Source organism: Apodemus sylvaticus, chromosome 6 (assembly GCF_947179515.1).
Source record: "Apodemus sylvaticus chromosome 6, mApoSyl1.1, whole genome shotgun sequence".
NCBI classification, from domain to species: Eukaryota; Metazoa; Chordata; class Mammalia; order Rodentia; family Muridae; genus Apodemus; species Apodemus sylvaticus.
Window position 1 is genome coordinate 116106984 of NC_067477.1, and position 27952 is coordinate 116134935.

Here is a 27952-nt window from a genome sequence, read left to right on the forward strand (position 1 = left end):
GTAAGCAAGAGAAAAACCCATCGGGCACTTCCTGTTTTCTACAGGTCTTCTCTCACGGGCAAAGACGTTTGGATTAAGAAAGAAAGAAACTCACTTTTAAGATGACTTTTCCTTCGAAGGCAACTGGATTGCTTGGCCAGGTACCTCAGAGAGAGGGAATGGGTTTTAAATCAGTTTTAGAGTCAAATATTGGAATTTGAGTTTAGGTACATTGAAACCTGCGTCTGTGAGGTTGTCCTGCAGTGGATGGTTTGCCCATTGGACTGATTTGCCTGCTGGGAAACTTGAGTTCGAGGTGGGCAGTGTCAGGGGCAGGCGGTTAACATGGTCTACTGGAGTTTAGCTGAGTTTTTCTGAGTTGGTATTAAAGGATTTGGAGCCCTAGAGAAGGCCTTCGTATTTACTATGAGACAAAAAGACTTAGAAAATGCTTTTTGGCCTCACAGAAAGGAAACGCAGAGCTGAGGGAGAGGAAGACTGCTTAGTCCATCCAGTGTCCTGAGTCTCTGACAAGATTCTTGAACTTGGACGGAAAAGTTAAGAAAATCTCTCTCGGTGGGCAGTGTTTACAGGAAGTGCGGTGACAGACCATACGACGAGGTGTTTCCAGCCCCAGTGTATATAGGAAGTGCTTTCCAGACTGAGTTGTGTGATAAGAGATAAGCCATTTCCAGTCTTTATCCCAGAGCATCTTAATGACCCCAGTGCGGAGGTGGAAGGTGGCTCTCCTGACTTCGATTAACCTTTTTTTATTCTTCCAGGCCCCCATTACTCCGACTTGTGCTTCTAGACAATTTCATACATTTATTTGCTTAGTACTAAGAGAACTCAGTGAGCTACAGGAGTCCAAAAGAGATCTAAGAACGTTCTAGATTAGGACATTTTTCTACTAGAATGATAGGTGAGTCACAGGGTCTGATGGCCTCTATTCCACCTGTTTTCCTGTTTAATCGTCAGTATAGTCCCAGGCTTGGAGCAGATGTGAGTGCTGAGAGTTCAGTAAAGAAAGCCTAGTCCAGGGCTGGAGAGGTGGCTCAGCAGTTAAGAGCAGCGACTACTTCTCCAGAGGTCCTGAGTTCAATTCCCAGCAACGACATGGTGGCTCACAACCATCTGTAACAAGAACTGATGCCCTCTTCTGGAGTGTCTGAAGACAGCTACTTATATATACTTACAGATAATAAATACACTTACATATAAGAAATAAGTAAATCCTTGGGGGGGAAAAGGAATCAAACTCAAGTCCTCTATAAGAGCAGTGTGGTGGTTTGTCTATGCTCAGCTCAGGGAGTGGCACTATTAGGAAGTGTGGCCTTGTTGGAGCAGGTATGTCACTGTGGGAGCAGGCTTTAAGACCCTCATCCTAGCTGTCTGGAAGTCAGTCTCTTCCTAGTGGCCTTCAGATGAAGATGTAGAACTTTCAGCTCCTGCACCATACCTGCCTGGATGCTGCCATGTTCCTGCCTTGATGATAATGGACTGCACCTCAATCTGTAAGCCAGCCCCAGTTAAATGCCATCCTTATAAGAGTTGCCTTGGTCATGGTGTCTGCTCACAGCAGTAAAACCCTAGCTAAGACAAGCAGTATGTGTTTTTTCTCTTTTAACTTTATGTATTTTTGAGGTTATACTTTAATTACATTTCTCCCTTCTGTTTCTTCCCTGTAAACCCTGCCATATACCCATTCCCCCTCTCTCTTCTTTCAATTTACATCTTCCTTTTTCATCAATTAATATCATATGCAAATGTGTACTTATACATACATTGATATTTTCAAATAGAACCTGTTGAGTCTGTATGGTACTTGTATGTATATCTTCAGGATTAACCGTCTGGCACTAGACCATTTGGTTGTCCCTGGAAGGGCTCCCTGCTTTACCAGGTTGTCTGTAGTTCTTCCTGTAGGATTGAGGCCTCATGGGCCCGCCACTTCTGGATCCCCTCCCCCATGCAATTTGGAATGTTCATTGGTGTTCCCCTTGTTCAGTTCATCTTTGGGAGGTGATGTTGGTGAGACTCTATGGGTCTACGTAGCTTTTGATGTTACTAGAAGACGCAATTTCATAGCAAACCCCTGGTCCTTTGGCTCTTACAATCTTTCCACCCCTTGTAGGCCTGTGTACCGGAGGCTTTCCAAGGAGATCTCTGGACCGGCCAGGCGCAAGGGTTCAGGCAAAGGGGAGAGAATGAGGGAGGGGGTTGCCTCTGCCACCTCCACTGCTGTCCCTGCTCCCACCTGGCCACCTCCACTGCTTCTCTTGCTCCAAGATGCTGTGCACGGGTCGCTCTGCGCTGTTAGGCTGAGCTGGCAGGAGACTGACTAGCCAACGAGGGGTACTGAGGAGCTTCTGGAGGCATTTCCGGAGAGCAGGTCTTTTCCCTGGCAGTGGTGTTACAGTTCTTGTGACAGAAGCTCTCAGACAGCAGCGGAGTAATTCTCACACATCTTTATTCCTTTCGGATAGGATCCTTACATACAGTGTGGGGTGGGTCAGGGTCTGACAGTAGGTGCTTCCTATTGGCTTGGTGTGAGAGGTTGGGGATACCTTAGCTACTTGTGGGAGGGCTTAGGGTGCTGCCCCTACCATGACTGATGGCCACAAACCTCTCTACAGGGGCCTGTGGGGACTGTGGCCTTGCTACAGGAGCCTGGTTCTGGGACCAGGCCAAGCTCCTACCATCCTTTTAGGGGCTTCTTAGCCTTAGCTCAACCTTACCAGGCTTCCTCTCACAACCCACGCCCACAACCCCTCTCATAAGATCTATTGCTTTTTATCTCAAGTGTTTGGCATGCTCGTCTTTGTGTATTTCCTGTGCATGCCTGATATTCTATGGGGCCAGAAGGATCCCTTGTAACTGCAGTTACAGACGTGAGTGTTGGGAAATAATCCCAGGCCCTCCGCAGGAGCCACAAGTGCTCTTGGCTGCTGAGTCATCTCCCAGCATCCACTGCCCAGTGGGTAACTCAGAGCACATGAGATCCAAGCTATGTGCAATTAATAATTAGTTATTTGACTGATTTCGTTCTTTGCTGTCATTCCGTTGGTAAGAACAATATTTCTAGTAGCTAAACCTGATTCAAATTCTAAGCATATTTTCTTGATTTGTGCAGTGGTTTTAGTTGATTACTTTAGTAGACAACCCACTCCACTGGCATAAAAGAAGGAATTTTATGGTTTCTTATCTGCTTCCTTCCTCTTTTTTTTCTACTCTCACTTCAGTTCTGACCCAGCCAGTGGAGAATTGAATCTTTCCTCTCTTGAGAAAGAAAGATATTCTTAGTCACAGTTCTACTGTTATGAAGAGACACCATGACCACAGCAAATCTTATACATGCAAGCAGTTAATTGGGGCCGGCTTACAGTTTCAAAGGTTCAGTCCATTACTATCATGACATCAGGCAGGCAGACTTGGTGCTGAAGAAATAGCTGAGAGTTCTACATCTGAATCAGCGAACAGCAACAAGAGGGCAGAGCAGTGGCCCCTGCCCCCAGGCAGAAAACCTGGTGAGGTCAAGTGGATTCAGGAACCCCGGAAATTCTCATAATTGAGAACAGTGGGCGTTTAAATCTTCTCCTGACCATGTTCCTGTCCTGGGACACATGACTATGACACCCCGTGGGAGAGGACTGTGAGAATCAGTCACTAAGGGCAGCAACTGACTCCCTTCCACATGCAGATGAGGCATCCCTAACATCTCACACCAAGCCAATAGAAAGCATCTGCCTTTAGACCCCAACCCATCCCCAAATGTTGTTTATAAGATCCTACCCACAAGGAATAAAGTGTACAAGTTATGTCACCAAAGACTCTGAGAATGCCCATTTCATCCAGCTGTAAACTGGAAGGGAAGAGTATTCTCTCCTGATGCTTTGGTTGCTGGAGGCTGCTAGAGCCTACTGCAGCCCTTCCTGTTCAGTGGACCTGACCTTGGCTCCTGACCACCTGCTGTGTCCTGCTCCAGCCTCCCCAGAGGCCTGGCAGCCATACTTGCTTCAGCCCCCCTCGGATTGCTGCAACTCTTTGGCCACTCTGGCTGGGCCAGAACCCCAGAGAGAAGAGAGAGGACAATGAGTTTTTGGAACCTCAAAGTGACACACTTCCTCCAGCAAGGCCATATTGGCTCCCACAAGGCCACACCTCCTAATCCTTTCAAAGAATTCCTCTTCCTGGTGAGTAAGCATTCAAATCTATGAGCCTGTGGGGCCATTCTTAGTCAGACACCACAGTATGGAGGAGTCCAATATCTACAGTGGCTCTTTCTCCCTTTTTATCTCAGACTCAGCTTGTCAGTGGTAGATCTGGGATCTGAGCGCAGTCCTAACCTCAGACCAGACCTTGCTTGTATTCCCTATCCTGTTTTCTGGCTCTTTCTCTCTTTTTCTCCATATACACACACACACACACACACACACACACACACACACACACACACACACAAATACACTGTGGATGTTTACAGACACACCAGAAGAGGGCATCATTCTCATTACAGATGGTTATGAGCCGCCATGTGGTTGCTGGGAATTGAACTCAGGACCTCAGGAAGAGCAGCCAGTCCTCTTAACCACTGAGTCATCTCTCCAGTCCTCAAGGCTCCTTCCTTATGCCACTTTCTCAGTCTACAAATGTTCTTTTCTTTCCCTGGGGAGAACCCAGTAGGTTTGGCTTCACCTTTTGATGTTTAAATCTAATTTGTCTTCTTAGCTTGATTGTCATCAATGAGAAGCGACTGGGGAGTTTGTGAAGTTCCACTTGTTCACAGTCTACACCTCTAGGCAAGGGGCCCAGATATCTGGGGAAGGGGCGTGTGTGTGTGTGTGTGTGTGTGTGTGTGTGTGTGTAACATGTAGGTCAATGTCAAAGGTCATGTCAGGTGTCTTCTCAATTACTATCTTTTTTATCCCAACAGAGTCTTTCCCTAAACCTAGTACCTCTAGTTAACTAGTGAAACAGTGAGCCTGTCTCTAGCTGCCCTCTATACTATGATCAGATTTTTACATGGGTGCTGGGGATGAGAAATCAGGTCCTCATGCTTCTGCAACAAGAACTTCAGCCACTGAGCAATCTCTTGAGACCCTGAGCAAAGTTTTACAGAGTTCGGGTATCATTCTCTCATCTAGAAGAGCAGCACTGCCCTGATAATAAGCAACTCCAGTCTTTGTTTCCATTTTGTTAGTTTCTTAGTAAAGCCTTACCGCAAGAAGAGGACAACAGTATGATCGTCGTCGTTGGCCTTCCCATCTGGAAAAGAATTGTCTTCTACTGAGATCTAGGGAAGTGGGACGCTTTGACTCATCACAAGTGAGTATACAGTAAACAGCCCCTGCCTAGTTTATTAACGCTAAGGAGATTATTGATAGTACATTGGTGGCATTAAATGGAAAAGCAAGTCATGCTTCCATGATTATCTGTGGGATTCTCAGTTAAAAACTCCATGTTGTCTTGAGAATTCGGTGAAAAAACCTGGCCAGCCCGTGGAGAAAGGCAGATGACAGACAGGGTAAGACCAGCAGTGACCAGGCTATACTGTAACCTGTTCGCTCTGGGCATCATCGTTCAGTCATAGCCTTGCATCTCGATTTCAGAAAACTATATCCAATCACTTTAGAGAAATGGCACGAACCTAAATGCTTCTGAAGCTCTCAGGTTGTCTGTTTCCATTTTGACATCAGTGTTTACCTGTGATACCCGGTGTAGTTGCCACTAGCCATTAACCCTATACTGCGAGCTGGATTCCTGGAAGAGAAGCTGGAGGATAGATGGGGGGAGGAACAATGAACTTCACCTTCACTCTGAGCGCTCCACCCTAGGTGGAGCAGGATCCTGACTAGCACAGGAATCCCTGTTCAACAAAGGCTTGGAGAGGAAGTTCACCTTGATCCATGTCGAGTTTCTACCAAGTGGCATGACACCCCAATATGGCTCTGTACAACCCTACAATACACCTTACTGTTCTTTGAGGAAGGCCCTTCTGTGTGTTTCTTGCTATACTGGAACTCACTATGTAGACCAGGCTGGTCTCTGCTAAGTGTTGGTATTAAAGGCATGTGCCACCACACCAAGCACATCTCTTTTCAACATCACAAAGTTTTTTAGTACTAAGAGAACTTGGTGTCTTCATTTTAAAGTGGGAAGATACCTAGCCTCAAAGGCAGACCATACAAATGGGCAGGAATCTGTAGGCCTTTCAGAGAGTTACATGTCTTTTACCATAATACAAAAATCACAGGTAAACACAGGCATAGTTAACTTCATAGGAAGTGTGCAGAAGCCACAGACATGACTGGGACTGCAGAGGGAGAGCAATGGGGCTCCCTCAGAGGACTTGCAGATAAGTGTGAGCAGAGGTTTTGCTGAGGTTAGCAGCAGGGACTGCAATGGTGATGGGGGGAGGGGTGTAGGAGGGTTAGGCTGCCTGATGGTACTTTTCAAACTGGAGAGGACTAGGAGCCTTTGGGAGAAACATCTTCACTCTCCAGTCCCCAGTCATGAGAGATGTAAAAGACAGGGGAAGCCTCTAATACGAAGAAAACTTGCAGACTGAGAGTCTAAGACAGGAAGTGTGGCCTCTGACGCCACAGAGATGGTATGCTGCATACAGTACCTGGGCACAGTTTTGTCTGTATTTGAGAGTTAGGCTCAGAATTAGGGCTGCGGCTCAGTGGTAGGGAGTTTGCCTCCAATGCATGAGGTTGTAGGTCAGTCACGAGTACTGCCAATCCAAACCAAACCAAACCAAACCAAACCAAACCAAACCAAACCAAACCAAACCAAACGTCAATGCAGGTTAAGGCATTGCAGAGGAACACACACACACACACACAAACACACACACACACACACACACACACAAATGGTGTAGCCTTTCTAGAGACTAAGAGAAATGAGAGAGCTTCATTTCTCTTCAAAGTGATCTTTTTCAGAAGAGACTAAAGCGAGTGAGAGCTGAAACACCTACTCCTTTGAGTTGTGTCAGGAGGACACTGTAGCCAGTGTGTTGACACTTTCATTACTTTGTATCTGATGCTCTACATAAATTCTCCTAACAGTTCCCAAGGTTTCACAGAGTTATGTTCCCAAGTTGGTTCTCATTGGTGAAATGTTGGATTTTCCGATTTTTGTTAGCCAATCAGCATATATGGTTATCTTGAAATTTGTCCTGGTGGAAATATTGAATCCCTTATGTGTGGCCGCTCCAGGAGGCAGGACGCAGGAGTTTTGACTACACTTACTCCACGCCAGTGCCGGGCAGGTGTTGGGCTATGAGAAACTGTGGGACATCACTCTGTGGGTGGAGAAGCAGAGTCTGAGGTCCTGGGCACTGCCGGAGCTGGCTTGGGTGTTGCCGGATCTGCACGGGGGCCGGGACCATCTGGTACTCAGGTTCTTGAATACCCAGCTGCCGCAGGGAGCCTCAGAAGAGCTGAGAATGGAGTGGGCCCCCCCACCCCCCGCAGGCTGGATCTAGACCAGGGCAGAAGGAGGAAAGAGGGGATCTGAGGGGAGGAGTCCTTGGTTTGTCGGCCGCTAGCTTGGCTTGGTGGTCGTGACTGGGACACAGAGAAGTCTTCTACAAGAGACTAGATGGCAGCTCTAGGCAAAACCCTTCTCCATGGCTGCCCACTGCAGATCCTTATGAAAAGAGCCAGTCCATGATTTTAAGGCATTTATTGTCATGGTGGAAAGTGGATGAGTAAAACCAAACCCCACCTCTCAGGGCGGGCCTGGGGTTAAATACCCTTTGCAGGGAGGAGAGCCTGGAAGGAGAGCCTAACTGGCTAAGCCCTTCAGGCCTTTAGGACCTCATTACAGTCGAGATCTGAGCCTAAGTGACCTGTGGCCCCGCCCTCTACCTGTGGAAGGGCTTGGGGCGTTGCCCTTACAGTGACTGATGGCTACAAATCTATGGAGGGCTGCGGCCTCCTGTCAGGAGCTTAGTGACTGGGAACCAGCAAAATGCCTGCTGTTCCTCTAGGGTCACTGGGGTTTCTAGCCTTAGCTCAACCAGGAACCAGGCTGCCTTTCAGGGTCCTACACTTAAGGGGCTCAGGAAATGCCACAAGAGAAATATTCTGTCCCCACGAGCCATTCTATTTCATAGTTGGCAGTTCTAACTGATTCGTAGAGAGCTGTCAAAGGTTACAGACGCTAACAATTGGCAGACCCTATCTATCTATGCTGTTGCATTAACTTTACCTGGGGCAAATGTGAGCCGACATCCAGCCACGAAGAGCTCTGATGTCAGACTAACATCTGTCTGGTTTGTTGAACCCAGAGGCTTGTTGGTCTTACTTGTCAGAGTCCAGGCAAGCGGTAACCCCAAGGCACCCACATCTCTGCTAAGACCTGTGTCAGCATGGATGACAATTCCCTGTGTACGTATAGCTAGAGTCCCGCTCCAGTAAACCTTCCACTCTCTAGCTTAGCACCTCCAAGTCAGTGTGAAGTTGAGGCGGGATGGCTGGGAGAGAGACACAGAAAGAGAGTAACCGGACTCCTTGGTGAGGACCTAATGATTTCCCCCACCCCCGTTTCTTTCTTCTAAAGGAGAATGTGTACAATGTTGTGAGGGTCTCTTGCTCTGAGTAGGATGGTAATGGCTCTTGTGCTTGGAGGATAGGGTCATTGATTACTTCAAAATCCTCCCCTCCCTCACCCTCCTCCTCTTTCTTCCTCCTCCCCATTCTGCTCCCCTCCTCCTTCTTCATTTTGTAGCTCAGGTTATCCTGGAACTCACTTTGTAGAGCAGGCTGGCCTCACACTCACAGAGATCTTGCTGTCTCTGCCTCCTGGGTCTGGGATTAAAAATGGGTGCCACCACACCCGGCACTCACTTTAGGCTCTTATCCGTGGACAAAATTACCCACCTTACCTCATCACCAAAGTAAAACCAGCTTGCTCACAGACTGAAGTCACAGACTGTAGAGTTTTGCAAGTGCTTCTCGAGGGCCTGGGTGTAGAGCATCTGCAATCCCCACAGTTCAAGATGAGCCAGGAAGGAAAATGTGCAGCTCTGATGCACTGGCGAGAAATGTGTTTATTTCATGTAGAGTAAAATAAATAAATGAACAAATGAACAAATATTTACCCCCATCTCTTCAGTGAACTTTATAAAGGACAACAGCCAAGCCCTCATTCAAAGGATGGGCATAACAGTTACAAAGCAAATCTGTGATGATCTGTTTGCACTGAAAGTTCTCAACGACCAAGAAGTTGCCATAGTTTGCTGTGAGCGTGTGGAGCAGGAGGCCGCACGAAAGATCGTCCACATGATTTTGAAGAAGGGCTCAGTGGCCTGCAACCTCTTTCTCAAGAGTCTTGAAGACTGGGACTATTTTGTGTATCAGGACTTAACTGGACAAAGTAAGTATTGCCTTGCTCACCTCCACCCCAGCAAAAGGAATAAACCATGAAGAACACCCATGGCCCCTTGTCCTCCATCTCTGTGTTGCTGGTCAAGGCCTGTGAGTCATTCCCAGTAGACACCTGACAGCGAAACCATGTAAGTGACCTCAGAGCTGGGCAAGAAATGAGGAAGTATAGTCTCACTTAAAATACAACCAGAATGCTAGGTGTGGTGGCATGGAAGCTTCAGGGAGGCTGAGATAAATGGATGGGACGATTGAGGCAGACCAGGACATAGAATGATAGATAGATAGATAGATAGATAGATAGATAGATAGATACATAGATACATAGATACATAGATAGATACATAGATACATAGATATATAGATACATAGATAGCTATAGATAGATAGATAGATAGATAGATAGATATAGATAGATATAGATATAAAGACTGTCTAAAAACAAAAGTTTAGTTTAACTGGAATACAAATGGGCTAAGCCATCCATCTTTGGCTGGTCATCTGCAGGCGAATGACCCAGCCAACTACCTACCTCATGGTGCAGTACCATGGAAAACTAATCACTCTACTTTGCACATGAAAGTAATTCCCTTCTCATCAAGCTATACCTCCAACTCCTCATTTTACTTATTTTAAGTGAATAGATTGCATGATTGGCTGAAATTTACCCCATCCCACGTTTTCAGCCAAATATTTCACTTTCTTTAACTAAGTGGGGTTTAACTTCATTTAACTAAACTGAAGGCTCCTCTCTGTTCCAATTAGCAGCTGTCATGATGGCAAGAAAAAGGAAAGAAAAGGTTAAAATAAAAAAGAGGGGACAGAGGGAAGGGTACTGGGGCAATCCGTGGGTACTTGGTATCTTGGAACTAGAGAAGAAGCCAGTGACCTCCGGCTGATTCTTGGCATCTCTGCCATTCATTCCCTGAGCCTTGAGCTTCGAGATGCAAACCATGCCCTCTATAACGTCATTTTTCTCTAACAGATCTTTTTTACCAGATCACAGATGAAGACTTGAATGTTTTGGCCCAGAATTTAAAGGACTTATACGACAGCCCTGCTTTTCTGAACTTCTTTCCCCTGGGTGAAGATATCGACATCATTTTTAATCTGAAGATCACCTTCACAGAACCTGTCTTGTGGAGGAAGGACCATCGCCATCACCGCGTGGAGCAGCTGACTTTGGGAGGCCTGCTGGAGGCCCTTAAGAGCCCCTGCCTAATTGAAGGAGAATCTGGCAAAGGGAAGTCCACCCTGCTGCAGAGAATTGCAATGCTCTGGGCCTCAGGAAAGTGCGTGGCTCTGAATGGGTTCAAATTGGTCTTCTTCATCCGCCTGAGCAGTGCCAGGGGCGGACTGTTTGACACATTGTGTGACCAGCTCTTGAACATGCCTGACTCCATCAGCAAGCCAACCTTCAGGGCTCTGCTGCTGAAGCTACAAAAGGAGGTCCTCTTTCTTCTCGATGGTTACAATGAATTCCATCCCCAGAACTGCCCAGAAATCGAGGCCCTGATAAAGGAAAACCATCGTTTCAAGAACATGGTCATTGTCACCACCACCACAGAGTGCCTGAGACACATCAGACACGTTGGCGCCCTGACTGCGGAGGTGGGAGATATGACGGAAGACAGTGCCCAAGTTCTCATCAGGGAAGTGCTGATAAATGAGTTGGCTGAAAGCCTGTTGCTCCAGATTCAGGAGTCCAGGTGCTTGAGAAATCTGATGAGGACCCCTCTCTTCGTGGTGATCACCTGTGCAATTCAGATGGGCAGAAAGGAATTCCAAGCTCACACACAAACCATGCTGTTCCAAACCTTCTACGACCTCCTGATACAGAAAAACAGGCACAGGCACAAAGGTGGAACTTCGAGTGATTTTGTCAGGAGCCTCGACTACTGTGGAGACCTGGCCCTGGAGGGTGTGTTCTCCCACAAGTTTGATTTTGAACCCGAGGATGTGTCCGGCAGGAATGAGGACGTCTTGGTGGCAACTGGGCTCCTCTGTAAGTACACAGCTCAGAGACTGAGGCCCAAGTATAAATTCTTTCATAAATCATTTCAGGAGTACACAGCAGGCCGGAGACTCAGCAGTTTGCTGATGTCCAGAGAGCCAGAGGAGGTGAACAGGGGAAATAGCTACTTAAAGAAAATGGCCTCCATCTCTGACATCACATCCCTGTATGGCAATCTGCTCCTGTACACGTGTGGGTCATCCACAGAAGCAACCAGGGTTGTCATGAGGCACCTTGCAATGGTATATCAGCATGGCAGCCTACAAGGACTTTCTGTCACCAAGAGGCCTCTCTGGAGGCAGGAATCATTACAAAGCCTGAGAAATACCACCGAGCAAGATCTTCTGAAAGCCATCAACATAAATTCCTTTGTAGAGTGTGGCATCAATTTATTCTCAGAGAGTATATCTAAATCAGCCCTGAGCCAAGAATTTGAAGCTTTCTTCCGAGGTAAAAGTTTATACATCAACTCAGAGAACATCCCTGACTACTTGTTTGACTTCTTTAAATACTTGCCTAATTGTGCAAGTGCACTGGACTTCGTTAAGCTGGATTTCTATGGAAGAGCAACAGTGTCACAGGATAAGGCGGCAGAGGATGGCCCTGGAGTTCATACAGAAGGGTCCTCAGAAACCTACATTCCCCCCAGGGCTGTGTCTTTATTCTTCAACTGGAAGGAGGAATTCAAGACTCTAGAGGTCACACTCAGAGATATTAGCAAGTTGAATAAAAAAGATATCAAATACCTGGGGAAGATATTCAGCTCTGCCACCAACCTCCAGCTGTATGTCAAGAGATGTGCAGCCGTGACTGGAAGGCTCAGCGCAGTCCTCAGAACCTGCAAGAACATCCATTCCCTCATGGTGGACGCTAGTCCCCTCACCACGGACGACGAGCAGCACATCACATCTGTGACAAACCTCCAGAACTTAAGCATTCACCGCCTGCACACTCAACAGCTGCCAGGTACAGGCACATCCAAGGAACATAATCCGTCAAGTCTGGTCGGTGCAAGTGCTAGTTGGCATTGCGGCTTCTGGTACCATTTCTAGTACATTTTCCTTCCTGGGTGCACCACAGTGCCTGGCCTATCCCTTTCTGGATTTCCTCTGCTCTTCATCCCGGCAGCTGCTTTGACCCTCTGTGGTTCCTGCCCCCAGTCTCTGGAACTTCTCAGCTGCCAAAGATTTACTTGTTTTTTTATCTCTCCTTTCTTCCCTTTTCCTCCCCTCCCCTCTCCTCTCTCTTCTGTTCTTTCTTCTCTTCTCCTTCCTTCTCTCTTCTCCTCTCCACCCAACTTCCATCTCCTTCTCTTCTTTCCTCTCCTCTTCTCCAGTTCCTCTTTCAATATAGGGTCTCATATGTAGCCTAGACTGGCCTCACACCAAATGTAATCCTCCTGCTTCAGACTTCCAACTTCTGGGACTGTAGTCACGGGCATCACATCTGGTTACATTTTATCTTTCTGCTTAATTGCGTTATATTTGAACAATATGCTTATAGCTGAGTACCATACCAATTTTAAATGAATCTTTTTGTCTCAATTAATTTATTTTACTTTATATATATAGTAGTGTTTTGCCTGTATGTATGGCTGTGTGAGGTTGTCAGATCTTGGGGTGACAGATAGCTATTAGCCGCTATATGGGTGCTGGGAATTGAACATGGGTCCTCTGGAAGAGAAGTCAGTGCCCTTTACCTGCTGGGCCATCTCTCCATCCCCTACAATACCCATTTTTGACACAATAACTGTCGAGGCAGGGGTTTCTGCACTTATCACCACTAGCTGGAAAGAAAACCTTGAAGAGGTAAGAAAAGAAACTCTGGACTGCGCCATTGGTGCGGGCCCTGGGTATAGCCATCCAGGGACTAACCTTGTGCTTCGTTTTCCTTACACATTTAAACACAGTAGAACTTGGACCATGACCTATGAATTCCATTGGCTGATCACCAGATCTCAGGACTAGGGCCTACAGAAGGATTCATGACAACACAAGGGTAGGCTCTATTGGTCTCGTACATGCAGCCTCTTTCATTGGAGTGTGTTCTATTCACTCGAGACAAAGCTCAGAATTAGGGCCTAAATGATGCTCAGGATCCAGGGATCCAGGAAGGCTGGCTCGTAGAATAGCAGAAAGATGGCCATATTGACTGAGAACTTTTCACCCTGGTATTCCAAGTGACCAGGCCTCGTTCATGATGTTCCATGGAAAAAATAGACCCATGTGACTGACTCTTGGGGTTTCCCCACTGCCTATTCTAAGCCGCGTTTCCCACAAATAGCCACCTTTATGTGAATCGCATGAGCCCTTCCTGCACTTTGTAATTACTAAAATCTGATTGGCCATAGGAATGACAGCGATGGTAACCAATGACAGCTTTCAGGAAGTGAAGACATGCTGGCCTCCTGTCTTAGACATTGTCTGTGGCTGTGAAGAGACACGATGGCCAAGGCTGATCTGGTTTTCTTTGGCAGGTGGTCTTGTTGACAGCTTGGGTAATCTGAAGAACCTCGAGAAACTCATACTGGACGACATTAGGATGAACGAGGAAGACGCTAAAGGCCTAGGTCAGATTTTTGCTTCATTAATAGTTTTATTTTTATATGTTTGCTGATAAGAATGGTTGGCTGATGATTATTTGACCTGTAGACAGCAAGATCCTCATGTGTGTGTGGGCAGAGCATGTGAATGGCTGGTCCCCATGGGGATGACCACCATGAATGACCACCGTGATTCTTATATTTGAATTCTTAGTCCCCAAAGAGTGGAACTCTTCAAAAGGATTAGAAGGATCAGGAAGCACGGCTTTATTGGAGGAAGTGTGTTCCTGGGGGTAGATTTTGAGGTTTCAAAGCCCTTGCCAGGCTTGGTCTCACTCTCTTCTTGCTACCTGTGGATGAGAATGTAGAGATCTCAGGTCCTCCAGCACCATGTCTAACTGTGCACTGCCATGCTCCCTGCTGTGATGGTAATGGACTAAACCTCTGAACCTGTGAGCCAGCACCAGTTAAAGGCTTTCTGTTATAAGAGTTGCCTTGGCCATCGTGTCTCTTCACAGCCACAGACAATGTCTAAGACAGGAGGCCAGAGGTAGCTGCCCTTGCCTTCCATCTTGTTTAAGGCAGGGTCTTTTTGTTGTCTCTTGCTATACTCTGTATTGTGGCTTGATGGTCCACAGGCTCCTGGGGATTCCCTTGCCTCCATCTGCCATTCACTGTAGAAACACCAGGATTCAAGATGCAAGCTAGATGCTTGACTTTATGTGAACTCTGAGGATTTGAATGAGGTCTTCATGCACGTGCTGTGTGCACTCACTGAGCGGTCTCCCCAGCAATCTGTTTCACGAACTTGTGACCACCTTGGTTTCTTGGGACACTCTCTCTCCCCCAGGCCTAGCCTTCTGCAAAATTCTACTCAAGCTTTACCCCATTTATGTGCGACCTTTTTTTAGAGAGGAAGTCATCACTGTGTCTCATTTTCTTTTCCCTGAATGATTTAAAAGTTCAGATTTATTTCATCAGTAAAACTTTAAAAGAGGAACGAGATGCAGGGAAGTGTGAGCGCCGGACACGAGCAGAACTCAGGGGTCGCCACAGAGCCCGGGGCCTCAGACACAGGGAGGGCTGAGTGGAAATCACCTTTCTACGATGCCTCTGCTTCTCCTCTTCCTTTTAATCATTCTCAGTTCCACCCTTTTTGCTCTCTTTTCCCTCTGAGCCCTTTACCAAACCTGCTTCTCAATTTGCTCAGCACTGTTCTGTCATTTTGCTTTCTTCCCAAATAAACTCTATAAAATGTGGCTGACCTTATATGATAATCAAATTAATTTAAAAATCAGCAAACACATACTATATACCTATGGATTCCATAGAGTATCAGAGCTGGAAAGGGCTGGAGCAAATCTACTTTCAATGCATTCATTTTATAAAAAGTCACTGGTTCCTGATGGTTTACTGATTTGCTCAAGATCTCAGGAGTACCCTACAGGATAGGGTGCTTTTGTTATTAAGAAATCTAAAGTTTATGGCCATACCACCCTAAATGCGCCTGATCTCGTCTGATCTCGAAAGCTAAGCAGGGTCGGGCCTGGTTAGTACTTGGATGGGAGACGGCTTTTGAATGCCAGGTGCTATTAGGCTTCAAAATAATAAATAAATAAATAAATAAATAAATAAATAAATAAATAAATAAATAAGAAATATAAATATAGCCAGATAAACTCTTGTATTATCTGCTCCTGGGAGGCAGAAGTGGAAGGATCAGGAGTTTGGGGCTAGCCTTAGTTACAGAGTAACTTCTAGGCAAACCTGGGCTAAATGAGAACTCTTCTCAAAACAAAAATGAAAACAAAACCTGCCAGCACGGTGACACAGGCATTTACTCCCAGCTCTCAGAGGCAAAGGCAGGTGGATCTCTGTGAGTTCAAGGCTACTCTAGGTAGAATAATTGTAAACTGATTCTTACAATCAAGGTAAAAGGCACCTACCCCTCCCTGGATTCCCCTAATGACAATAAAAGCTGGGCCTGGGAGTCCACCAGAGGTCTCCATTCCCAAGTGGGGAGACGCCTGCATGCAGGAAATTCAGCTGAATTAAACGTTCTTTGTTGCTTTTACATACTATTTGAGTCTGGGGTCCTCCTTTAGCCATTCTTGGACCCTAACAGTAAGACCCAGTCTTAATACCAAACCAAACCAAACCAAATAAACAAAAAACGAGAATCCATGAGATGCCTCAAAAGCTAAAGGCACTCACTACCATGCCTGAGTTCAATTTCCAGGTCCTACATGGTAGTGGAGAATTGACTCCTGCAAGTTATCCTGGGTCATTATCTGGTGCCATGGCTTACATGCTCCCACACAAACAGATAGGATAAAATATTTTTAAATAAAAATAAGATAAAAAAAATAAGGGATCAAATTTGACTGTGAAGAAATCAGTGTCATAATGTCAGCAACAATTACTGTGTAGTAAAGAGTTGCTGTATACTAGGTCAGCAACTATACTACTTAGTTTTCTCACTTTATCCCACCAAAACCTCAAGATACGCCTAGTGGATAGGACTAATGACCCCCCCAACTGAACAAAACCACAACTGAAAAGTTGAATCAGCTGTCCAAGTTTGTACAATTATGGGACAGTGAATCTAGAGGCAAAGCTCACATATACGCCTACCATAACATCAGATAGCATTCACTGGAGGTTTACTGTGCTATACATACTGAACACCCCACATGCATTACCTGTAACTTCCCCTAAGCTCCGAACCATGGGGATTGATAAAGCCCTGGTCTGATGGATACAGCTCAATGGTAGAGCACTTGCCTTAGCATGCACGGGGTCTGGGTTAAACCTCTAACACCGAAGAAGTGGAGAAAGAGGAGGAAGAGGAGGAGGAGGAGGAGGGGGAGGAGGACGAGATTGATGGGACCCCAAAAGTCACTTTGTATTTCTTACCTGTGTACTGCTGTCTCGGGATGTATATTGATGATTTAAGCTCCACCTGCTCAGTCCTAAACTCCACACCAACCCCAGGACTAAGAACTGTTGCTTCAAGCGCCTTGCTGGTAGATGGGGATACTGACACTGGCTGGGCACACAACCCTGGGTGTGGTGGTCATTGAACCTATGTCACAGAGTTCAAAACAGGGTCTCTGAGGTTGTGCAGTCCCCACAGCACTGCCGCGCCTGATGTCCCTCTGAACTGCCCTCTTAAGGGAAGTAAAGACTATGAGGTGTTTAAAAAAACATTGCATCTTTTGATCTCTATAGCAGGAGTGTATGGAAAGATGTCTGGAATCTAGACGCAGGGCAGCTGTGGTTGGAGGCTCGTGAGTTTAATGCCAGCCTGGGCTGATTAGCAAGAGGCTCTTTCCCTAGTAAACAAAGAAATGTATTAAATTTTTTTTTTTAAAGAAAAAAGAGCACGGAAGAGTTTCTACATTGCTGTCTTCCTTGGGTCCCACCGATCTGTAGTTAACCAGATGGACTCCGTCTACTCACGCACTCCTTTCCGGTCTCCTTGTAGCAGAAGGCCTGCGAAACCTGAAGAAGATGCGTTTATTCCATTTGACTCATTTGTCTGACATTGGGGAGGGGATGGATTACATAGTCAAGCGTCTCTCAGAAGAACCCTGTGATCTACGAGAGTTGAAGTTGGTGGCCTGCTGTCTGAGTGCAAATTCTGTGAAGATTCTAGGTAACCGTTGTAACCCTCCCCTCCCCTCTCTGAATGCACCACAGGATTCTTTACATTTTTACACTAATGTGTATAATGTCTTATGTGGAAACTTAATTTTAAGAGAAACTGAAAAAGATAATGCGATACGTATTATCTGACCTAGCCCCACCCCGACCCTTTTTTTTATCCTGAGATAGGATTTCTCTATGTATATCTGGCTGTCCTGGAACTCACTATGTAGATCAGGTTGGCCTCATAGATCTACCTGCCTCTGCCTCCCAAATGCTGGGATTAACCTAGCCCATTTTTTAATGAGCTTTGTCTGAGTTAGAATTAAATTACCAGTAGCAATAAACAAGTATTATATAATAGTTGAAGATATTATAACCTTAAGAGAAAGTGAGAAGTAAGACATTTAAAAAAAAAAAACAATTCCATTGTTCTTCTCAGAGTTACTATCTAATCATCCCTTGGGTAGATGGATAAAGAAAATATGGAGAAGGGGGAGGATTGCCTCAATGTTACCAGACTTCTATTCTTCCCTTTGCTCTGTTAAGATGAAGCTGGAACACAAGAATATAACAGTTCAGTCTTTTGAGTTCCCAAATGTTATGCATACCAATGATAGAGAAATTTTTGCATATTTTTGGATAAACTGTTCAGTTCAGATATGTCTTAAAGTTTAGGCTTTGGTGGCTAGAGAGATGGCTCAACAGTTAAGACCACTGACTGTTCTTCCAAAGGACTTGGGTTCCATTCTAGCAGCTCACAACTATTTGTGACTTCAGTTCCTGGGGGTTCGATGCTGGGAGTAAAGGCGTGTGCACTACTGCCTGGCAGCGGAATTGGTCTCGTTTCAAAGAGCTGTGTCTAAATGTCCAGGTGTGATCATGAGCAACTCAGTGCTGTAGGACCTCCTTTTGGGGAGACCCCCACTCCGCTCTCGGGATAGCGTACACCCAAGGAAACGCGAGAGACCGACTTGATGCAAACACATGAGGTAGTTTATTATCAGAGCTCTGGGCCGACAGGTATCTCACACAGGAGACAGAGGAGTCGACCCCGAGGCTCAAAAGTTAGGGGTTTATATAGGAAAAGTCAGGGGGGTTGTCAGGGGGGGGTTGGCTCGGTTACACATGATTTGCTGATTCAAACATTTGCGGGGGATTCTGGCATGCAGGGTGGGTGGTTTTTGGCATACGTGCAGATCGGGCCGTCAGCAATATAGGAGGGCAGTTTATTTTTGTTAGCAAGAAGGTCACTTTGACATTAGTAAACTGCATCCAAGGGACAGGAGACAGGAGACTCCAGTCCAGATGATGTATGACCCATAGGAGTTTTCCCAGGCATGGCCCTTATCTTTTATGGCTGGTCTGTTTGTGGAATGGCTCAACCACAACCTTGCTTCAAGCTTGTCCGGCGTGCCCGGGCCCTAAGTCTGCTTGCTGCCTCAACTATGGATTCTGAAAAGTCTCAACTCCCTTCAGTGCCAGGACAAAGGTGGTAGAGCAGAGGGACTTCTGTGAGTTTGAGAGTTCAAAGCCAGCCGGGACTACACAATGAGACCTGTCTTAAACAAACCAGCCAGAGTCAATGAAGAATAAACTATAATTGAATGTCTGGTATTACAAACACCATATTCCATGCAGCTTCAGGCTCTATGTGCCCTGCACATAATAATCACTGCCATGAAATTAAGGGCTCCACCCATCCCACTTCCTTTGAGAAACAATCGGGTCCAATGGCAGAGTATATTGCCATCAGCAAAGACAAGGACACCGAATTCTAAAGATGCCGAAAAACGTGTATATGGTTTTCTGAAAATCTTTCTGTTTGGTTTTCCTTTCAGCACAGAATCTTCACAATTTGGTAAAGCTGAGCATTCTCGATATATCAGAAAATTGCCTGGAAAAGGACGGAAATGAAGCTCTGCAGGAACTGAGTAAGGAGGATGGCTCTGCCCACACGATGTGCTTTTTGTTTGTTTTGTTGTTGTTGTTGTTTTTATCAAGACAAGGCTTCTCTGTATAGCCCTGGCTGTTCCTGGAACTCACTCTGTAGACCAGGCTGGCCTCGAACTCAGAAATCTGCCTGCCTCTGCCTCCCAAGTGCTGGGATTAAAGGCGTGCGCCACCACCGCCCAGCATGATGTACTTTTAACTGTGTGTGCTGGGTGGTTAGCAAACCTCTGCACCGTACCTTACTGACGCATCTTTCTTAGGAAAAACATTTGGCCCTATCTTAAACTGCCTTTAAGAGCATAGGCCCATGTCCCTTTTAAAGATTTATTTAGTTTGGGAGCTAGAGAGATGACTCAGTGGTTAAGAGCACTTGATGCTATGTCAGAGGACCAGATTTCGGTTCTCAGCACCCACATGACAGCTCACAAATATCTGTAACTCTGGTTCCAGGGAATCTGATGCCCTCTTCTGGCCTCTGTGGGTAACAGGCATGTGGGTACATACACATAAATGCAGGCAAAACGTTCATACACAAAAAATAATTTAAAATATTATGTTTGTGTGTGTGTGCCTGCTTGTGTGCAGGAGGTAGGCACACATGAGTGTAGCAGCCCACAGAGGCCAGACGGGACTTCTGGGTCTCCTGAGCTGGAGTTACAGGCATCATGTACTGAGGGTGGGGCAGTGGGTCCTAAGAATGGAACAGAGCCTCTCTACGAGGATAGCACATGTTCGTAACTGTTGAACCATCTCTCCAAGCCCAAGCTTGTGTCTTTGGAGCCATCAGTTTACATATCCTTGTTGTACCTGCACCTCCTCCAGTTTGCTAAGAGCAAGGAAGCCAGTGTTTGATGCTGGAGATGCTTAAGGAGTCAGTGGTAAGGCTTTTCTAGCCCCAGGCTCATAATATTGGTTTACACACATATTTATCAACTCAGTTACCCAAGAGCTGCAATGCTCTTATGCTGTCTGGTTGCAGCAAGGGGACTGTGCATGGGCTCTCAGATGAGGGAAACATCTGGAGATTGTTTTTAAATTTTAATTTTTTTTTAAAAGAGTTTCACTGCAGCCTGGAATTCTCTAAGAAGGCAGGATGTCCTTGAAATCACAGAGATCCATCTGCCTCTGCCTCTTGATTGCTGGCATCAGAGATTTTTATTCTGATCATTTTGTTACAGGAAAACGAGGCAGGGAAGCAACCATGCTCAAACAGTCCCCAGAAGTGAAGTGCAGTGGAGGACCAGAAAGGTTCACTGTGTCAGGGTTAGGGGCGTTCTCTTCACGGCTCTGAGCAACTAACTGTACAGCGATACGGGCTTTCCAGCATTGGTTTTAACCATTACACCACCAGTGGGCTTAAGTTTCTACCAAAGATACATGGCAAAGATACAAACAAATCCAAGCCACGAACAGCGGTGTTCTTTGACCCCGGCAGGTAAATAGGCAGAGCTCTGGAAGTCTGAGGCCAGCCTGGTCTCCACAGTGAGTTCCAGGCCAGCCAGAGATTGGTCTCAAAGAAAAGAGAAAAGTGGGGTGAGGGTTAGGACATTTTTCTTTTTATAAACCAGGTTAATTGCAAGCAGCTGTTTTACATGATAACTAAGTAACCATTTCTCCCCAGGGGGTCCTTGCCATTCTGTTTCCTCCTGAGTCAGGGTCTCTCTGTGTAGCCCTGGCTGTCCTGGAACTAGCTCTGTAGACCAGACTGTCCTGGAACTCAGAGATCCCCCTTGGCCCCTGCTGAGATTGAATGTGTACACCACCGTGCCTAGTTCATGTCCTCTTTCAAAAAAAACAAAAAACCAAAACCAAAACCAAAAAACCACAAAATCTTGTCCTCTTTCAATATCACTAGTGTGATAAGATTTTTTTTTGGGGGGGGGGGATTTGGTTTTTTCGAAACAGGGTTTCTCTGTATAGCCCTGGCTGTCCTGGAACTCACTCTGTAGACCAGGCCGGCCTCGAACTCAGAAATCTGCCTGCCTCTGCCTCCCAGAGAGCTGGGATTACAGGCATGCGCCACCACCGCCCGGCTGCAGGATAAGATTTTTAAAGTGCTATTCAGGCGTGTGGTTATGACAGAATGACAGATGTATATCTTGAGAAAAATATAGGCATCTGGTCAGGGTTAAGTCATTGAGCCCATGATTTATTGTTTATTGAAGGTTGGGTTATTAGTAACAGTTTCCTTATGCTACAGTGTTTCTATATTTGAATATCCTTTCTAGAAATAAAATAAAGAGTAGATTCTCATTAAAGGTTAAGTAGCCCGCAGGGCCACCAGACGTGCTAGGCTGTGATGACATCAGTCCTGAACCGTTTGCTGTTTAAGTCGGCAGGCTCGGCGTTCCGGAACAGCTCACCACACTGATGCTGCCTTGGGGCTGGGATGTGCACCTCAGCCTGCCCAAGCTGCTGAAGCAATTGGAGGGGGCCCCGGGGCTCGCCAAACTTGGATTGAAAAACTGGAGACTCAGAGACTCAGAGATTAGAAGTTTAGGTAGGTACCCCAAACAGAACCAAGGGGACAGGGGCCAGCCTTGAGGAGGCTTAGTTGGGCTTTTAATCTCAGTCCTCAGGCGGCTGAAGCAGCTGGGTTTTTGTTTTTACTCTGAGCCATCTCTTGGGCCTCCTTTCTTAGTTATTAGGATCTTATTTCTCTTGAATGTTAATCATTAGGAGCGATGATGATTTTTGAAGGTTTTTGTCTTCCTTCTTGTTTCCTGTGTTGCCATATGTTATATTTTGAATGTGTCTCCTAACAGCACATGCATAAAACCAGTTCTAGTGCAGGAGTGCTGAGAGGTGGGCGGACAGAAGAAATAAAATAGGAGGCCGTGACTACCCCGGGTACGCTGGAGGAGCCCTATTGTAGATAAAAGGGAGAGCAGAGCCAGAGGTAGAGACATTGGGAAAGTCCAGAGAAAACATGACCCTGGGCGGGGCCGTGTGAGGAGAGAGGGGGAGGGAATTGGGGAGAGCCAGGAGACCAAGAGGCAAAGGCGCTTACAAAAACAAAACAAACAAACAAAAAACCCCAGAGCAGCCATGTGGCTGGGCCGGATTATATAGGGAAGGGCAGCTGGGGGAAGGGTGGCCCACTTGGAGTTGGGGGTAAGGGTTGTGGGGGGGTTCCCCCGGGGTCCCCCATACCCAGGCTGGAGAACCTAGTGGCTGGGTCTGCTTTGATATTTGATTTGAAATGACCTCACTTAGTCATTTGTCCAGGTTTGAGACCTAACAGTGGGAACTCAGAGAAGGAGTTTGGATGGAGGAGGTGGAGTGTCCCACCCTCATGGATGATTAATGCACACTGCAGAAGGCTTGAGACTTCCCGCCGGAGGTCCTGCTTGCTTTTTCACCCCTGACCTGCCTGGGGACAGTCAGCAAGAAGGCCCTGACCAAATGTTAGTTCCCCAACCCTGACAACCGCTGGTTGTCAGTTAGCCAGCCTGTGGTTTTCCGCTCCAGCAGCAGGAAACAGCTTTTCTTTGGCCCCTTTTCTGTGGGTGTTGAAGTTTGGTCTCCTCTCTTGGCGTCTGCTCTCAGGTAGCTGGCGGTTCTCTTCCCGTTTTAGAGTGAGGAGCAAGCTGATAGAAAGCTCTTCGTCTAAGGGAGAAGGTGACCTTAAACCTTTTTATTTTATGCATAAGTGTTATCTGCATATATGTATGTGAGCCACCACACGCCTGGTGACCATAAAACCAGAAAAGGGCTGGGAGGTGGGCTCTCTGGAGAGATGACTCGCTGGCTGCTCTTCCAGAGGACCCAGGTTCAATTCCCAGCACCTACATGGCAGTTCACAACTGTCTGTAACGGTAACTCCAGGGGAATCCAACACCCTAGCACAGACATGCATGCAGGCAAAACACCAATGCACATTAAAAAAAAAAAATCCAGAAGAGAGCATTGAATCCTCTGGTGTTGGGCTTATACATGATCTGGGCATCAGGCGGGTACTGGGAACCAAATCCAGGTTCTCTGCAGCAAGAGCAGTATGTGTACTTAACACAGACCCAGCGATGACTGTTGATTGCTTAGCTTCACTATTTGGGGCAGGAACAAGGCGTGCAAGGTGGCTCTTGTTCAACTGCTTCTGGGGAGCAATTGAGTCTCTCCTGAGAAGCTCCCAGTCTTCCTTCTGGAGCGTGTAAGTGTCCTGAGAACAGGGTGGAGTCGGAACGCCTACTGCTCCTGTGTATTTTCTCTCAGGGCTCCTGGCCCACCTCCCATGGCACCTCCCTGTCATCCAATTATCAGAGTGTCTTCACACAAACAAACCCAAAGTGACAGGGACCACGCAGAGCGTGTGGTACACAGCAGATTATCAAACGTTTCCTGATTAAATGAGTGGTGTCACAGTTTATTACTTAGGACCTACTTCAGGGTGCCAGTCTACCACCAGTGGGAAACCACCAGTGGGCAGGGACTCGAGGAAGCTGGTCACACTGCGTCCCCGACTGGGGACAGAGACCAGTGAGTGTATGCAGGCTGTTCTGCTTCCTGTCTCCAGTCAGGGAATGATGCCACCAACAGTGGGTGGGCCTCACCACCTTAGTTAATGCATTCAAGATAACCAACACCCCCCTACACACACACACACACACACACACACACACACACACACACACACACACACACACACAGCATTGCCAAGTGAATCTAGACTTGGTCACACTGAGAACTCTGGGTGACCTGACACTCTGGCTCAGGTGAACTGAAGGGCACTATTAGACAAGTTTAACCCAAAGCACCATTTGCATTCTTCACAGCCCACAGATGGCCAAACTCCAAATACACAGATTCTGTTCCTGTTGGATCTAGTTTGATCCATATTCAACTAGCAGAAAGTGTGTCCTTGGACCATGAAAAACTGTCACTTGTTTTTTCCATTCCCATGCCCGCACCCAAATTCTTAGTCGGCTACGATCCTCAAACGGAAATGGATAGCCACAGAAACGGCTCTGTTCTCATCGCAGAGCCGGCTTTGACTTCTCTAAATTCCTCCTGGGTAGCGAAAACAATGTGCTCTTTGCGGAGAAAGCCCACTACCTAGAAACAAAACAAAACAACAAAACATTTCCCATTCCCGATGTGTAGGGTATCACAACAGGTGACAAAATAGGAAGGTGAGTTATGAAGGCTGCGGGACTTATGAAAAAGGGAAGTGAGGACCAGGAGGTGAGCGCCACTGCGCCTGTCCGGCTGGACAGGAGCTGGACCGTCCACCCCATGCTGTAGTCCCCGGATGTGCAGTACCCAGATGTGCAGTCTGCGTGCGCAGAGGGGGCAGCTGCGCTCTGCAGCCTTCCCAGACAGATGCTATTTTTACCCCTTCATTCCTTAGGTGTATTTTCAACTTCATGGTCTTAGGTAGGTTACCGTCATGTGGACATTTCAGCCAAGTGGGAAGAGACAACAGAAAAAAGAAAAGAAAAACAAGTCATGGGATAAATTTTTTTCAAAGTGGCGTAGAAGTCACGCTCCTCACTTCTGTTTCTATTTCCTTGGCAAAAATTTAGATACATTTAGCAGCAGGGGAATGTGGGATCTGAGTGGTCACGACGCTAGCAGTTTGTCGTCGTCTTCTTCTTTTTGAAAAGCATGTTCTTTTATTGAAAAAGGAAGTAAAAACATTTTATAATAAAATTGAAGATTTACATGGTAACTATTCTGATAAAATAGAAGAGATATAGAGAAAAACACGTTAAAATTGACAATTTTCATGGAAAATTAAGGAGTAAAGTGGTAGACATAAAAAACATTGCTAAATTAATTGAAAAAAATGGAATAGAAACATTTTATGATAGAATTGAAGATTTATGTGGAAAATATTTCTGATAAAATTGTGGAAAAATGTAGAAAAACATGCTAAAATTGAAGATTATCCTGGAAATTTTTATATAGATGTGATAATGGTAGGCATAGGAAAGAGGCCCAAGAATGGTCTCGGCAGCAGGTAGCACCCATGGGAGAAATGGAGGTGTTCACTGGGAACCGCCCACTTCCTCCACTTCTGATTACAGCCAGCTTTGCTTCAGGCATCTGTTATCAAGGGCCTTTCTAAGCTAAACTCACAAAGCTGATGAAGACACCTTGGAGCAAGCCCTGGGTGCAGCTGGATCACATACATGCCCTTAGCAAACGCACAGGCCACAAAATACTATCAGCCAATTAATTCCTGGACTTCCTCACAGGGCTTGTTATGATCCACGTGACAGATCTCACGTGGGAGGTTTATTGGGGAGGGGGTATGCAGAGGCTGTACAGACAAGAGCAAAGCAGGAGGGGCTGGAAGGTAGCGCATGCGCAGTGGGAGGACATGCGACTCCTGACAACAGTAGGGATCTGGTGCTGATGTATGCTGGTGTTGCAGAGTCCCTGGGGCAGGTGGTGGAGATGCCTGGTTGCTAACAGGGGAGCTGGTCAACAGGCTTCCTGAAAATGGCTAGGAGCACACTCACTCCGTGCACACTCACTCCGTGCACACTCGGGGAAGCCTCAGTCCACACGGCTGCTTAGTCAAGATCGGGCATTCTTATTTTGCAGGCTTAATTACAGATGGCAATAGCTTTTCTTATTTGTTTGTTAACCTTTGTCATGGCCCTGACTAGTTTGTCTGCTTGTTTGTTTGTTTTTGGAGACAGGGTTTAAATGTAACTTTAATTCTGCTGAAACAAGTGTTATCTCAGAAGCTCACCATGTCTGCCTGCTTACCCAGGCCTAGTCCTGGAAACTCTCTCCAGGGCGCAACACCGTCATTTTAAAATGGAAAAATTACTATGTGTGCATGTTTATTTTAAACAAGGATTTCCTCCCAGTAACACATTTATTTCTTTACCCAGGTGAGTTTTTGGAGAGGAATCCTCTGAGAGACTTGCAGCAGTTGGATTTAGCGGGACACTGTGTGAGCAGCGATGGGTGGCTTCCCTTCATGGATGTGTTTGAGAATCTTAAGCAGTTAGTATTTTTTGACTTTAGCACTGAAGAGTTCTTACCAGACGCAGCACTGGTGAGGAAGCTTAGTCAAGTGTTATCTAAGTTAACTCTTCTGCAGGAGGTAAGGCTCATAGGCTGGGAGCTGGACGACTATGACATCAGCATTATTAAAGGCACCTTTAAGCTAGTGACTGCTTACCCCAAGCCACCAAATACTCCGGGGACTCCCTCACTTCCAGTGGATCATTAAAGGCCGTGCAGAATCCGGGCAGTGGTAGTGCACACCTGTAATCCCAGCACTCTGGGAGGCAGAGGCAGGCGGATTTCTGAGTTCGAGGCCAGCCTGGTCTACAGAGTGAGTTCCAGGACAGCCAAGGCTACACAGAGAAACCCTGTCTCGAAAAAAACAAGTCCAAAAAAAAAAAAAAAAAAAAAAAGCCGTGCAGAAGTGAGGCTGCAGAGCTGGCTCAGAGGTTAAGAGCACTGGCTGCTCTTCCAGAGGACATGGGTTTGATTCGCAGCACCCACAAGGTGGCCCACAACCATCTGTAACTCCCATTTCCTGGGGATCTAACATCTTCTGATCTCTAAGGGAACCGTGCAGCAAAATACTCATATCCATTAAATAAAATTTTAAAATACTTAAAAAAAAAATCTTGAGGAAGGAAGTCGAAGAAGTCGGGAGGGGCTTGAGAAACCTGTTTGGTCTCATCTCTCCACACAGGATAATCTCTGTGCCCTTCAGCTGTGTGTGTGTGTGTGTGTGTGTGTGTGTGTGTGTTACTTGGTCCCAAGATACTGGGTCACAAAACCTTGAGATACCCTGTTCATCTGTCCTTAGTACAGTATCTGGCCTATATAGACTCAACCATTACTTGATAAATATGTGACAACTAAATTACCAATAAATAAAATTGTCTAGAGAACAGACTTTGTATATGCTATTTAATTCAGTCTCTTTTTTTATTGTTTTTTTGTTTGTTTGTTTGTTTTTTTTGGATTTGGTTTTCTTGAGACAAGGTTTCTCTGTATAGCGCTGGCTGTCCTGGAACTCTCTCTGTAGACCAGGCTGGCCTCGAACTCAGAAATCCGCCTGCCTCTGCCTCCCAAGTGCTGGGATTACAGGCGTGTGCCAGCACTGCCCGGCTTTTTTATTGTTGTTTTTTTTTTTTAATTTTAATTCAGTCTCTTTAGTTAAAAAAACAACAACAACAAAAAAAACCCACTGATTTGTGAGTATGCAGTGTGTGTGCTGTGGTGTACCTACCGGGGGTCAAAGGCCATCCTGTGGGCATTTGTTTAACTCAAGTCACTGGGCTTTGTAGTATTAAGTGTCCTTGTCTGCTGAGCTGTCGACCAGCCCCAAATGGGCCTCTGTACTCACGCAGAACTTGGCAGTTTAAAACCTGCTTAATCAGAGGCTCCAAACTCAGGATGTCTCCCAGGAGTGCACGTGATCACTGTGATTCCAACTCTGACCTC

General features: G+C 46.3%; 1 protein-coding gene and 1 pseudogene across 7 annotated transcripts; both read left to right on the forward strand.

The window, feature by feature from the left end:
• Nlrc4 (NLR family CARD domain containing 4) lies at window positions 1-27400 on the forward strand. 7 transcript variants are annotated; one of them, XM_052186281.1, is made up of 10 exons: window positions 4-140; window positions 762-901; window positions 5180-5304; window positions 9106-9366; window positions 10360-12354; window positions 13865-13957; window positions 17418-17588; window positions 19420-19512; window positions 21864-22031; window positions 26377-27400. In XM_052186281.1, coding segments are annotated over exons 3-10 (3126 nt in total). In that variant the 5' UTR covers window positions 4-140; window positions 762-901; window positions 5180-5303; the 3' UTR covers window positions 26721-27400. The 7 variants fall into 7 exon arrangements, with proteins under 7 accessions (XP_052042245.1, XP_052042243.1, XP_052042241.1 ...); XM_052186280.1 differs by lacking the exon at window positions 762-901 and adding an exon at window positions 3965-4172; XM_052186283.1 differs by lacking the exon at window positions 762-901 and having other exon boundaries at window positions 3-140; window positions 17421-17588.
• LOC127688065 (uncharacterized) lies at window positions 15410-15528 on the forward strand (annotated as a pseudogene).
• Window positions 27401-27952: the final 552 nt, after the last annotated feature.